The sequence below is a fragment of the Medicago sativa genome, chromosome 1 (genome assembly GCF_051527215.1).
Source record: "Medicago sativa cultivar Bolivia chromosome 1, Bolivia_mono, whole genome shotgun sequence".
Classification (NCBI taxonomy): domain Eukaryota; kingdom Viridiplantae; phylum Streptophyta; class Magnoliopsida; order Fabales; family Fabaceae; genus Medicago; species Medicago sativa.
In genome coordinates, this window is record NC_140749.1 from 27,501,096 (window position 1) to 27,515,598 (window position 14,503).

Sequence of the window (14,503 nt, forward strand, 5' to 3'; positions counted from 1 at the left end):
TTTTCCTCCGCTTGTGCATCATTGTTTTTAGAGAATACTAACCAGTGTTTCCGGGGCATTTTTTAAAGCCTTTAAATGGTAAAAAAAATTATAAAAAATTGTGTCACCAACGTATTGCAAATGAATTTTATCTCTTTTGCATTCTTGAAGGATTTGAGATGTAAAGTGACAGAAGGAATAAAAAGGAAATTAATGAAATTAATGCTCCACTTTGGAGGTATTAATGAAATTAATGAAATTAAGGAATAAAAAGGAAATTAAGGAAATTAATGAAATTAATGCTCCACTTTGAAATTAATGAAAGTGACAGGAAGAATAAAAAGGAAGAAATAAACAGAAGGAGGTATCCTACGGAGAAATTCTTACATGCAAACGAACATACCACGTCATAGTTTAGAAACAGCCAATCAGAAAATTTTGTTTAATTTAATAAAATTAAAACTGGCACGTTCTCTTTCTGTGTTTTTTATTTTTTTTGCTTTTTTTTTTTTTTTGCTTTTCTCTTTGAACGTGTCCTTCTCTATATGATCAATTCTTCATACCAAAAGTATATGTATTTAATTAAATTAAACACAAAAACCAAAGAAATTGAGAAATCCTTATTGATTAAATATAAAAACCAAAAAGATTGTGAAACCCTTATGATGGATGTACACAACACAAGTGTGGTTGCAGAAGAAAAAACCCCAACAATGAAGATTGAATGGAGAGGAATGAAACTTTAGGTGATGGGCTACCGCATAACATTCTGGTTGTGGGGAATAAGAATTGAGAGCCAAAGTGGTGTTTGGAGGAAAGAAGGAAGAATTCTAAAACAACATTGCTGCTGCGTTTTTGTTTCCTCAGAGACGGTGAGAGAATAAGAGAAAGAACGTGTCCATTTTTATTTTTAGTTTTTAATTTATTAAATTGAACAAAATTTTCTGATTGGTTGTTCCTAACTATGACGTGTTATGTTCGTTTGCATATAAGAATTTGTCGTATCGAGTAGCACCATCACTTGTACCATTTATCATTCGATTAATAAGAAAGAGAGAATAAGGATAAAAATTTCGTAACCTCCTACATGTAAGCAATTTCCCTCTCAATGCAAAGCATTTTCCATTATAACTGAATTTATATTAACCAAGAAGAATACATAAATAGGAAATAGAATACTCAAATAGTGATTCAATCATGAAGAAAAATTGCTTGTAATTCGTTCTGCTATAAGAAGTGGCTTCCTCTATGGAACAAAAATTAACACTACAAAGAAGAATATGTTTTTTTTTTATATAACAAAAGAAGGAATACATTTTGTCAAAAAAAAAAAAGGAATATGTGTATGCAAGTGTTATAAATTAAATATGGTAATGGACTAATGGTAAATTGAAGGAAACAAACAACGAAATGTCCAACGATCAATAACTTTGGGCAGAGGGATTTCAAATTTCCTGAACTTCTTTCTTCCTTTTCATAAGCTTTTAATTGTGGTTGTTATAATTTCCTTCTTCGTCTTGATTGTTCTACAAATTTCCCTTGTTCTCATAAAGCATAATAAGGCCACGAATTCCTAGTATTCAACACACCATGATTTTTCCATCTTTAATATTAATTCAATTAATGTTCAATGATGGAGAAATCGAATTGTAAAGATACATACTTTGAAATTTAATAGTGTGGTTTCCCTTTGTATAGCGTCTTGACAATTTTGTTCTCCTCTTGCAGTCTACCTTGTCTTCTATTTCTTGCATATTGAAACTTTTACCTTGTCTACCTTGTTCTCCTCTTGCAGTCTACCTTGTTTTTTGTGAAGGGATCAGTTACCCCTTCTTCTAAGTGGTTAGTGCAGACATAAATTACTAAATTATATGCGGTTTCTTTTTAAACATTAAAGAAAGTGAAGGGTATTTTTGGAATAGAAAATAGGCTACACCAAAAGGAAAGTATTGTCTTTATTAATAGGTATAGATACATTAAATAAACAATTTAACCAACGTAGTGTGGTAAGATAGATACTTAAATCCTTTGATCATTTGGCCCAAGGTGTGATATATAATTGATATGTATGGAAAAATATTTATTGAGAGCGATCTATCTCTTAAATAAATCTCAGTATCTTGAGGGAATTAATCTCGACAGTTACATGCAGAGCAAAATACATTGATTTATCCGGGAAAAATTTAAGAAACAATCATAAATCAATCATATCTTGTGGTAGTATAATGAAGTTGAACAAGTGCAAAATATTAATTTTATCTTATATAAAGTGACAATTCATTTGTTTCTTGGATTTTCTCTTTTGTTATAACCAGAGCTAAAATCCTTTAAAAATGTTTCAACCCACTAAAGATATTATTGGGATGAGTAATGTACTAGGTCGCTTTCTTTCAGAACTTTCGTTGCATTACCCAAATTTGTGCGGGCAATCAATTAACCACAACGTCTCTATGATATAACAATCCCTTTCAAATACATTAGAGTTCTGCTGCACTATAGATTCGTTCTATAAATACGCTCTTAAATATGGTACTAAGACCAGTCAAACTTCTGAAAGGACAATTTTTCGAAGGAACAGAAAAGAAAGATGAGAAGTGAGTCGGAAGTGCGTAAATAATGCACACATCTTCATGAAATAAACTACTTTACTTCAACTTTTAATCTAAAGTAACCCTCTTCCCGTTTCACAATAAATGACACATTCTACCATTTCACAAGATTAAAAAAAAAGAGAATGAATGAAATAGAGAAAATAATTTTTATGCTAAATAGCCATTATCAAATATTAGTATATTCACCACTACGATAAATATAAAGCGGAAGATATTAATTTGAAAGTGATGCAAATAATACTATTAATTAGAGGGCAAGGATAGAAAAAAATATATTTAATATTGTAATGAAAAGAGTTTTTTTTTTTTTGAATAAAAATTGGAAGAATTATTATTTTGGAAGAAAATATTTTTACAAATTGGTCACTGATTGTGAGGTGGAAAGAGTATGTTGTAAATAAAATATCCTTACTCTCTCATTTATAATTAATTCATTGTACAAAAAAAATCATTGTATACTTGCAACTACTTTATTTACTAAATAAGGATAATATGGGAAACAAAAATAACATTTCTAGTCTTGATTATATGTAACAACAAAAATTACAAATATTAACAAATTTAGTTGCTCAAAAATAAAATAAAAATAAAAACAAATTTAGTTGGTGCCTGATCGAGAAAAATTGTTGGTACCTTGTTGGAAAAGATTGCCTCATTTTGTACCAAAAAAAAAAAAACAGAGAGATTGCCTCATTTTGAGATTTCTAAATCAGCAAATAACGGAATGTCTATCAAACAAATGTCAAACAATTTTGGTGACATCTGCCAAAACAAAAGGAACAAAATACTGAGAAACTTTGAAATATATCAGGAGGTATATCCAACTTCAACCTCAACCCTCTGAGGAGATTATACTATACTCAACGAAAAAATTCATAGTAACAAATATGTGATGAGTCGAATCTAGAGACACACCACAAAGAGGACAATTACCAAACAAAACATCAAGGATGATCTGATGGACGAAATTGACAAATATACACCAAATCACAACAAGTAGTAAAGTAGTAAGTTGTATCGTTCTTCGCAGGGATTGTCCTTCAACTCAATAATTAGCAAAACTTACTCTAGAAGTGAAAAGTAATAAAAGATAAATAGAATTTCAGGGTTGAATTGCTCTGCCGAATGCAATATTAGGTTTTTGTGATTCAGATGATTAACGACAATTAGAGTTTCCTTGAACCCCCTTCGTCTTTGATTGAAATTTATCTTTTAAGAAATAAAATAACCTATTTTGTGGATCATTGATTTAATGTGTCACGATGGTGCTACTCATTCTAAGTTCCCCTAGATAACTAGTGTAGGACCCACCTGAGCAGTGTACTACGTTATTAGAGAAAAAGTAGCGACGGAGACGACTCAAACCTTAACTTCCTAACCTCTATAAGAAGTAGTAATTAGAAAAGTCAATGAACTTATAAAATTGCGGGTTGTCAATGACTACTTTAATCCTACAGACCAATTGTCAAAGCATTAAGAACGATCATGATCTAATTTAAATCTCAACACAATAAAAAGAACAAACTGAATGAAAACTTTATTAATAAATTCCAACAAATAAGAAGGGATTCATCATGGAACCCTAATCAAGATGTTTAGTTGCTCATGGCAACTTACATCATAACAAAACAATAGAAAAACATACCCTAGAAAGAATAAAAGGAGGAGGAATTCCACCTTAATTAAATCTCTAATGTTTAACCCTTGCTCTGAACCGTCAATTTTTCTGAATGAATAAAATAGTGGATAAGGGTCTCTATTTATAACATTAAGTTACTTAGGGATTAAGGGAAGAAAATTTGGTTTTATTCGCCGATCCAGCTTGGAAAACAAGCACAAAGTGGTTTTTACCCGTTGCCAGGCGCCTGAGGCAGCATGGAATGATGTCCCGGGCGTATGGTGCAGGCGCAAGGGTGCCTGAGGCAGCCCCTCCTATACAATTTCTTCCAGTTTTTTATCGTTCTTTCGTCTGAAAACTTCTAGGAACTTGAAATAAATTTTCTTCACTTTGTATTGTCTTCAACAACGTTCTAAGAACCCTTGATCTTCAATTCTTCATCCTTGATCCTTCACATGATGTCTTGATTTGATGATTTACAAGATTCCTCACTACAAAACACTCAAAACACCTATGAAGTTGCATGATCTAGAATAAAACTGAATTACAACGACTCGAGTGAAAACAATACAATATGTTCCTCAAATCATTTACAACTCATTTAACTCTCATCTTATTTGTCTTCAAATGCAAAGAAAAAGTACTGAAAAGATCTAGAATAAAACTGAATTACAACGACTCGAGTGAAAACAATACAATATGTTCCTCAAATCATTGACAACTCATCTAACTCTCATCTTATTTGTCTTCAAATGCAAAGAAAAAGTACTAAAAACATAGTCAAAATGTCATATCATGCTCTGTCATCATGATCCTACGGCAAACAAGATTATTGTGACTCGACACCTTATTAAAAAAGAACTAAACTTATGTGCATTTTTTAGCAGATTTTTGTGTGGTTCTTCACATAAAATACTCCTAACTATTGATGATTTGTCAAATCCACAAATTTTTCAAAAAAAAAATTATAAGCCTAAAAAAGAAATTTTATGTAAAGAACGACACAAATAGCACTTAAGGTTAATCTAACAATAAAAGGCCACCATGATATTTCCACTTGTTATGCTCTTCCACACCTTTGCATGAATCTGAAGTCCCTCCCTTGGGAAATCCTAAACACCAGATATAAATGCTAGAGAGATACTCCATCCATTATATATTAAGTGATACAGTTGATTTTATCATACTTGTCAATGCATATTTTTTATCTTTAGTATATTTGATTATCTATTAGTAAAAATAATGAAAATTTGATATTTTAAAAATATTCATCGAGACGAATCCAACATCTTATATGATACTATTTGTCTTTGTATATTAATAGAAAAATATGGGCAAAGTATGTTAGATAAATAGTACACATTGTCAATTAAAGTCATCTAACATGGGATGGATGAGTACATGTTTCGAGCTGAACGGTTACCTGATCCCGCTAGAGTCATGTAGCCATCTCCAAACTTTTCTTCCTACATAAAATAGTTTACATGCCACTTAAAACGATTAGTAAATCTGACAGCAAATTCACTTCCCAAATGAAGAGATAATAACACCTAAAAAATGGAACTAATTAAGATTTTTCCAATATATTATCCTCATTCCTTGTATTCATCGTTTAATCTCTAATTAAAAATATAGCCCCCTGGTCAGAATTCTGTAAGAAACAAATCCTACATGCATGATGAGCACATAACGCAGCTTTTAGTTCACCAAGCACCAACTTTTGTTTGACTCGGTCAATAAAGAAAACAAATGGTTTGACCCAAAAAAACGTTGGTCTTACCAATCTAACTAGATATCAATCATGCATCTGCTTATTTTCTTACTAGAGATGGGAAATGATACTCCAACAATAACAATTAAAAACAATGTCAATTTAACATGTTCAAATTAATTAACTCCTTTTTTTCTTTTCTATTATTAGAAATCAAACTCGCTAAATTAAGTAATTAGTGGTTAATGAACTACAATTAAAGAGAAATCTTTTGAAAGAAACTGAGGAAGAAATCGAAATGCTTATAATTTAATAATCTATCGGCCGAACAATTGGTTTCTTGGAAATCCTAGTGTTAATACCAAAATAATTGATTAAACTAGGTATTTTAAAATTTACAACACGTATTTTTCGCATCAAGCTACTTGTGTTACATAGAATCCAATAAATTAATAAAATTGTTCAATCTATAACAATATATTAAGATGACTATTAAAAAAGCAATATATTAAGATGATAGTGAATTTTGAATTGTATTTTTCATTCTCTCAATTATAACCTTCCTCTAAACTATTATAACTATAATTTTATCTTTTTATAACATTATTTAAATTTTTAATTATAAAATTAATTAAATCTCATTATAATACAAACAATTCAAATACAATACAAACAATATAAATAATATTTTTATCATGATATATTCCAAAAAAATTATAATCAAATATGATAAAATAAATATATTATTGAACACAACATAAAAATACCCAAGAGCGCTTAGATAAGATGAAACGGATCTTTCTAACTTAACCAATGTCTGGGTTCGAATTTAGCCTTGGCCATACAGCAGCATTAAAATTCTTAGGGAGAATTTGCTGCCCCTTTAGGTCTCACAATACTCGATGGATTAGTCTTCACGGTTACGGACGGAAGATATCTTGTTTACTCTAAAAAAAACACAACATAAAAGTGGAAAAACATACACCTACCCATGTTGATGCTAGATGACAAAAGGTAAATAAACCCAAAAAAAGAATAGAGGCTCAATTTTCCCGGCTGGCAAACTATTCAATTAATGTCTCTACATGTTATGAAATAAATGTTCGTTAGGGTGGTTGTATCGACTAACCTCTCTCCTCCAACTTTCACCCCTTTAAAATCCTTTTCTCATCTTCACAAAAAATTCACAACTCAATGATCTTCTCTTCGCCCTTTACTTTCTCTCCTCTTTTCCAAACTCCACTTCTTTACCTTAAACTTTTCCCTTTCATAACCAAAATATAATCCACACACACACATACTCTTTAAACATTTGTACCCTTTATTTTTACATTTTATAATAAGCCTATAATTAGTACTCACTTTGTGCATGCCCATCATGGAAGAACAAAATAATCAACAAGATCATAATTCTAGAAGAAGCATTTCTTTTGAAAGAAGTAAACTCCCCAATTTTTTAATATCCGTGAAACTAAAATATGTGAAACTTGGTTACCACTATTTGATTTCTAATGCTATGTACCTTGTTTTAATACCTCTCCTTGGAGTTGCTTCAGTTCACTTATCAACTTTTTCAATCAAAGATTTAATCCAACTATATGAAAATCTCAAATTCAACTTTGTGTCAATGCTTATATGCACAAGTCTAGTAGTATTTCTTGCTACCCTATATTTCATGTCTCGTCCAAGAGGCATATACTTGGTTGATTTTGCATGCTACAAACCACAAAAAGAATTGCAAGTCACAAGAGAGATTTTTGTAGAAAGATCAATTTTAACAAAAGCATTCACAGAAGAAACTCTTTCTTTTCAAAAGAAGATACTTGAGAGGTCAGGTTTAGGGCAAAAGACATATTTGCCACCAGCAATAATGAGGGTCCCACCCAATCCTTGTATGGCTGAAGCAAGGAAAGAAGCTGAAGAGGTTATGTTTGGTGCTATTGATGAGGTTCTTCAGAAAACTGGGGTGAAGGCTAAGGATATTGGGATTTTGGTTGTGAATTGTAGTTTGTTTAATCCAACACCATCTCTCTCTGCCATGATTGTGAATCATTATAAATTGAGAGGGAATATCTTGAGTTATAATCTTGGTGGTATGGGTTGTAGTGCTGGTCTTATCTCTATTGACCTTGCCAAACAGCTCCTACAGGTAGTATATTATATCTCTCTATTTTCCATAATCTAAAACTATATATTATTTCATCTTTTACATGCATAGTTTAACTCAGTTCAATCCAATCACATTTGTTGATCAGATGTGATTGGATTAAACATGTTTCAAACTGCAGAAGATTCTTTGACATGAATCTTCTACATTACATATACTTAGTTTAATCCAATCTCAACTAACTGTTGTGATTGGACTAAACCTATTTTAGACAGTAGAATTTTTTTTGACTTGAATTATCTACATAACAATAATTAGGTTTTATCCAATCTCAGTCAACGACTACGACTGCGATTGGACTAATCCTAATACAAAAGACTACAAGAATTCAAGTTCATTTCTTCTTGGTTTATAATATGATTCCAAGACTCTAACATGGAGACATAGGCACTTCTTGTTATGCATATATAAGTTTTTACTAGAGAAACCATATTTCACATGCTTATTTTATGCAATTAATTTAGTAAATGTGTTCAAAGGTACTACGTGCATGTTAATATTTAGGTATTTTCCACTCGTGGATATAATTTATTTATGCCAAGCCGCCTAAGGGGAATGGAGCCCCATTTTTAGGATCTTTTATTGCATACTGCTTAAAAGTTAAAAGAGATTGGGACATCTGATCCAATTCAAACGTACAGGTTGTAAAGGTTGTTGGAAGTTTTTTGCTGGCTCAGCCAACCTAATTAATACCCTCCAATGTTCCATGCATCCAAGTTTCCCATAGTTATGGACCCTTGTTTATGTTGACATGTTGTCACATAAATCACGCATTCACGTAGTCAACCAATTACAGTCGTTTGATGAAAATCAGACGGCACAAATTTAAACTTTCAATGATATGCAAGTCGTATAATCTTTATCAAATGATGGAGACTTTCAACTGCATAAATTCATGACCGTAGACAATCAATCGTTATCAATGTTTTAAAAACTAAATTCGATGATTCAACTTGTTTTATATTCGAGCAGATATTTTTAAAGTAATTAAACCATATGACAAGTTTAGATTTTAAAACATTGATTTGCACAGGTTATCCAACTAGTTTTTTTTTTCCTTTTGTTTATAAAATATTATGGGTTATGGTTATCCAACTAGCTAGGGAAACAAGTTAGTTTAAATTAAAAAATTTAATAATCACTCAATTATAAGTAATAACTATGCAACCTTAAATCTTGTTAACAAATTCATTTTATTTTATATATAATATAATCATATACTTCTCCATAATCTATATTCCAAAATAACAATTGGATCACAAGTTTTTCGGTTTATAGTATTGTATTTTTACATGACAAGTGATTCTTTTATATATCAAAGTTCAATCTCTAACCATGATAAACAATGTATATAGGTACATCCAAACTCATATGCCTTAGTAGTGAGCATGGAGAACATAACACTAAACTGGTATTTCGGCAACGACAGATCAATGCTAGTGCCAAATTGTCTCTTTAGAATGGGAGGAGCAGCAGTTCTCCTCTCCAACAAGCCCCGCGACCGCCTCCAATCAAAATACCAACTAGTCCACACCGTCCGAACGCACAAAGGTGCAGACGACAAATCCTACGGCTGCGTCTTTCAAGAGGAAGACGACACAAAGCAAGTCGGTGTATCACTCTCAAAAGACCTAATGGCTGTTGCCGGAGAAGCACTCAAAACAAACATCACAACATTAGGACCATTAGTCCTACCTATGTCGGAACAGCTCTTATTTTTCGGGACATTGGTTGCGCGAAAAGTCTTCAAGATGAAAATCAAACCATACATTCCTGATTTTAAATTAGCTTTTGAGCATTTTTGTATTCATGCTGGTGGAAGAGCTGTTTTGGATGAGTTGGAGAAAAATCTTGATTTAAGTGATTGGCATATGGAACCATCAAGGATGACACTGAATAGATTTGGCAACACTTCAAGTAGTTCTTTGTGGTATGAATTGGCTTACACTGAAGCTAAAGGGAGGATTAAAAAAGGTGATAGAACTTGGCAAATTGCATTTGGTTCTGGTTTTAAGTGTAATAGTGCTGTTTGGAAAGCATTGAAGACTATTAATCCTGCAAAGGAGAAGAATCCTTGGATTGATGAGATTCATGAGTTTCCTGTTCATGTGCCTAAAGTGTCAAAAGTTATTGGTTCTTAAATATCAATATTTTCATGTTTTTTTTTATGTATATTAAGGAGGGTGTTTTAATGGATGAAAGTTGTTTATGGTATTGTTGTTATTTCTTAGGAGATGTTGTAAGAATAGAAGAAAACAACTATGCCAATTTGTATTTTGTTTTTGGTATTAGTGTGCACACAGTTATTGTCCATGTTGGTCATTTGTTTTTGTTTGTATCAATTGAATAGTTCATTATGCATGCCAATTAATCTTCAAAGTTGCTTGTCAAGTTTATGGACAGTTTGTTTGAGATTATAAAATAACTATTTTTGATAATTATGTTTGTGTTGTGATAGAGCCAAACCGCAAGTGCACGGCCTATCGAAGTAATAGTAGTAAGTAGAGTATCGTTCCGCTAGGGAGTTGTTCAACTTAATTAACTTTTAATGAATGATTAGAGGAGAGGAAGTTGATAAGAAAGAGTTTGATTGTTGAAGGTAAAAACAATAATAATAAAGGGTCTTAGGATCATTGGTTCATCTTAATAACTAATCCTTCACTAGACAAAACCTAAACATCTAATTTCATGATTTACACACTAATTTCTAAAGACCGGTTTCCCTTAGCCCCTCACCTTTCCGATGAAAGTCCGGTGAGAGTTTACTTCTATCAACCAAGCCTATTTCACTGACATGATTACTAGGAGATGCATAGAGGATTGAAACTACTCTTTGTCTCAATAATTGCAAAGACTATTTCACTGTTTTGCAATTATTGTCTAGATTCACTTGTTCCAACATCAAGACTCCGCTCTCGCTTTATGAATTGATGTTTGGGATGATGGATTAACGATTATCAAACCCTCCGCTTTCGCTTCCACAGTTTGATAATTGTTAATCCACGTTAAGACGGTGAATCTAGATTAGAAATTAGGGTTACATAGAAATTAGGGTTTAGACATGTTTTGTTTAGGATTGAGTCATTAGACTCCCCAATAATCCTAAGACTAAGAAGTCTACTCACTCATGTTCATCGTAGACATGGAGGAAGAAGAGAAATACGATAAAAATAAATTGCAAAGAAAGTAAAAGGGAAAATAAAGACTTTTATTAAAATAGCAATTGAAATAAACAAAGTAAAGCATGATTGTTTATGGTGGAGAGCTACTCTATTTATAGCTTTACATCTGACTTAGAAACTAAGCAACTAAAAGGGTAAAACAGTAAAGCTGCAACAGGGTAACTTGGGCCCGAAGAAAAAGCAGCAAAAGAGACTCCTGGAGGTGGCACGGCCGTGCCACATGTTGGCACTGGCCGTGCCAAGCTTCTGACTTGGTGGGAACATATTTTTGTCCCGTATCTTCGTATTCTTGCGCTGTATTTGCTCCAGTCCTCTTTCTTTTGCTCCAAGACACCTTCCACCATATATTTATTCCTAAAATAAAATAAAACATAATTTGAAGTAAAATATTCTAATATAAAATAAAATGCAATAAAACTAAATCAAATCTAAAATAAAACTAAACTAAATAAGGCAATAAATTATACTATCTATGAGTCATCAAACTCCCCCACACTTGAATCTTTGCTTGTCCTCAAGCAAAAGGCAGCAAACATAGCAGCAACAAAGATTGATTTATGGCAATATTAAGAACATAAGTCTCAAAGAAAGGTTTTGTTCCAAGTACACTAATTACAATTCCAAATATTCCTCATGAACCTATTCTACCCAACATCAAGTCTCAAGTGAGTGTGTGTGTGCAGTCCAACCCTTTTCTTGCTCCTGTATAAGACAGATATTATGAGGAATAGGTTCTATCCTTAGTGCTAAAGTAACCGAGAAAAGTTCTTTCTTCATTTCATATAAGAGTGATGGGAATTTGAGTTAAAATTAAATTAGATTTAACAATTAAGCACAAGGGGCTGCAGATGCTTAGGGGCTATCTATCCTCGTAGGGAGTCTTCTCGGATGTAATTGTCCTTTCCCCCTAGATTCAAAATCACCCTAAGTAGTGCTGCAAAATTATTGTTTGTTTCATCTCCGCGCAGGAAGTCTTTTTGGATGTAATTGTCCTTTCCCCCTAGCATTGATGAATTTGTTTCACTTTAGGTTCAAATTAGGGAGTCACCACCACAATTAGGAAGTTAGGGATTGTCCTTTCCCCCACATGTTGGTGCCATTCTCCCGCCCCATTTAACATTAACAAATTAAAAAGAATATAACAATTAAGAACAATTTGATTAATTTTCCCACACAAACTTATACTACTTTTACTCTTAAGACTTTAAAGGGTCTAAGTTAACACTAAAGATAGAACGTGTTCCTTAAAATACCTATTCATACATTTACTCAAGGATTGCAACCGGGTGCTTTTCTCATTGGAGAATTTTCACATTAAAACAAGATATGGGCATAGCAAGAACATAAGAAACACAAGAAACTACTTTTATGTACAAGAAACAACCTTTAGAGAAGAGACAAAACAAAAAAATTTCATGCCATATTTACATTAAAAACAAGCTACTTGGTCATGCCTCTTGCTATAAAAACAAAACAAAAGAATAAAGTTCAAGGGAGTTTGGGAACACTACGACTCTAGACACTTTATTAGCCCCCCCCCCCCCCCCCCAACTTAGGGGAAGCATTGTCCTCAATGATTCAAAAGAAAAAGAAATTAAAAGAAGAAGAAGAAGAAGAAGAAGAAGAAGAGATAGAAGAAGAAGAAAGAAGGAGATGAGTAGAAGAATGAGAGAGATAGGAAGAAGAAGAAGAAGAGAAGAGAGGAAGAGGAAAGCTCACATTTGTTTATTGAGGTCCGTAAGGAGGACCTTGAAGTTGGAGGTGTTGCATCATCCGACGGAGCATCTCATTATTTTCATCATTGACACGGTTGCCCCTTTGAACTTCATTGCGAAGGCCGGAGATCTCAACACCTTGCCTTTGTTGCTCGGTGTTCATCCTCTCGATTTCATTGTGAATCCATGTCCATCTTTGATTTTCATGAAGCTCACCGGTTTCATGGCCATGGTGCCCCACTTCATGGTGCAAGTTAGCACCTTCTCCTTCATCATCATCTTGCTCACCAAGAACCTGCACATCATTAACATACAACCAATTTTCTTCCACCTCGGTGGTAGTCCGAGATGGGTTAGGCAATAAAAACATGATTGGCACATTTAGCTTAAGTTGGTAATGGAGGGGTGGACGATGTTTGATGAAATTCATAGCAATAAGGGTCTCTATGTTAAGCCTATTGTTTCCCTCAATTGGTTTGATCCCCTCATCTTCACCCACTCCAAAACACCTAGCTATATATGTAATGATGCCACCCACCACTATGTCTCCTCTACCGGCCGGTCTAGTACCAACAAAGTCTAGGTGATCAATCAAATAAAAACAGGTATTGACGGGGTGGTTGTGGAGCATTGCCCATAGCATGAACAATTCATCGGTTCTAGTGTTTCCTAGCTCGGTTCTACCCCAAATAGTGCAAGCCATTACCCTCTGAAGGTACCTAAGTACGGGGTTGTGAATGTTGCTAGCTTTGTTCGCCCTAGGGACGTATTTGTTAAGACCGGTGATTTGTTTCCAAAAGGCAGCTGGGTCATAGTTAGCCGGTTTTAGACTAGGATCCCAATGATCATGAATATATCCTTCATTTGCAAAACCTAAGGCTTCACAAAAGTGCTGAAGTGACATGTCATAATCAATATTCATTAACCGGAAAACAACTCTATGGTTAGGGTTATCATAATCCAACTTATCTTTGGTAAAATCTATTGAGCTCAAGAATTCATAAGTGAAATTTTCATAACCCCGCATAGGTTTCAGCAAATCAGTCCATCCTAACTTTCCTATCAGCCTAGAAACATCATCAAACAGCTCTAGCACATCTAAAGTGTTGGGATCAGGATAACGAGAAGGATGCAAGTGTTTAGAGATGAGATTTTTATACCTGTCCCTTTGCTTGTTATTTTTGAACTGGATCCCATGATTCTTCACTTGGGCTTGCTTCTTTGGGGGAGGTCCTCCTTGAGAGCTTGCTGGTTCTTTACCACTTCTTCTTGAAGCCATTGACCTTTGTTAGAATTGGTTTTGAAGGTTTAGGGTTTGGGAGAATTTTTGGTGGAAAGGATTGGTTTAGGGTTGGGGTTGATGTTTAAGGAAGGTTTGTTGGTTTGGATGTGGAGTTTGGTTAAGGTTTTGTGGTGTTTGGGTTAGGTTTTGAAGGATTAGGGTTTTGGTGAATTATGGGTTTGGATGGATGAAAGATGTTTTTGATTGGTGTTTTTTTGTTTTGGATAAAGTTTGTGG

At 33.4% G+C, this 14,503-nt stretch overlaps 1 protein-coding gene across 1 annotated transcript; it reads left to right on the plus strand.

Annotated features, from left to right (window-relative positions):
- Positions 1 to 7,106: 7,106 nt before the first annotated feature.
- Positions 7,107 to 10,466, plus strand: LOC146953931 (3-ketoacyl-CoA synthase 11-like). The gene is made up of 2 exons (XM_085712653.1): positions 7,107 to 8,069; positions 9,443 to 10,466. The coding sequence occupies exons 1-2, from the start codon at positions 7,290 to 7,292 to the stop codon at positions 10,226 to 10,228; spliced, it is 1,566 nt and encodes a 521-aa protein (XP_085568779.1). The 5' UTR covers positions 7,107 to 7,289; the 3' UTR covers positions 10,229 to 10,466.
- The last annotated feature ends 4,037 nt before the right edge of the window (positions 10,467 to 14,503 follow it).

Bases quoted from the DNA above. Each gene is read 5' to 3' on its own strand.
- LOC146953931 (XM_085712653.1), top strand. From the start codon at position 7,290: ATGCCCATCATGGAAGAACAAAATAATCAACAAGATCATAATTCTAGA. The intron at 8,070-9,442 runs GTAGTATATTAT...CAATGTATATAG, and splicing joins TTGCCAAACAGCTCCTACAG to GTACATCCAAACTCATATGC.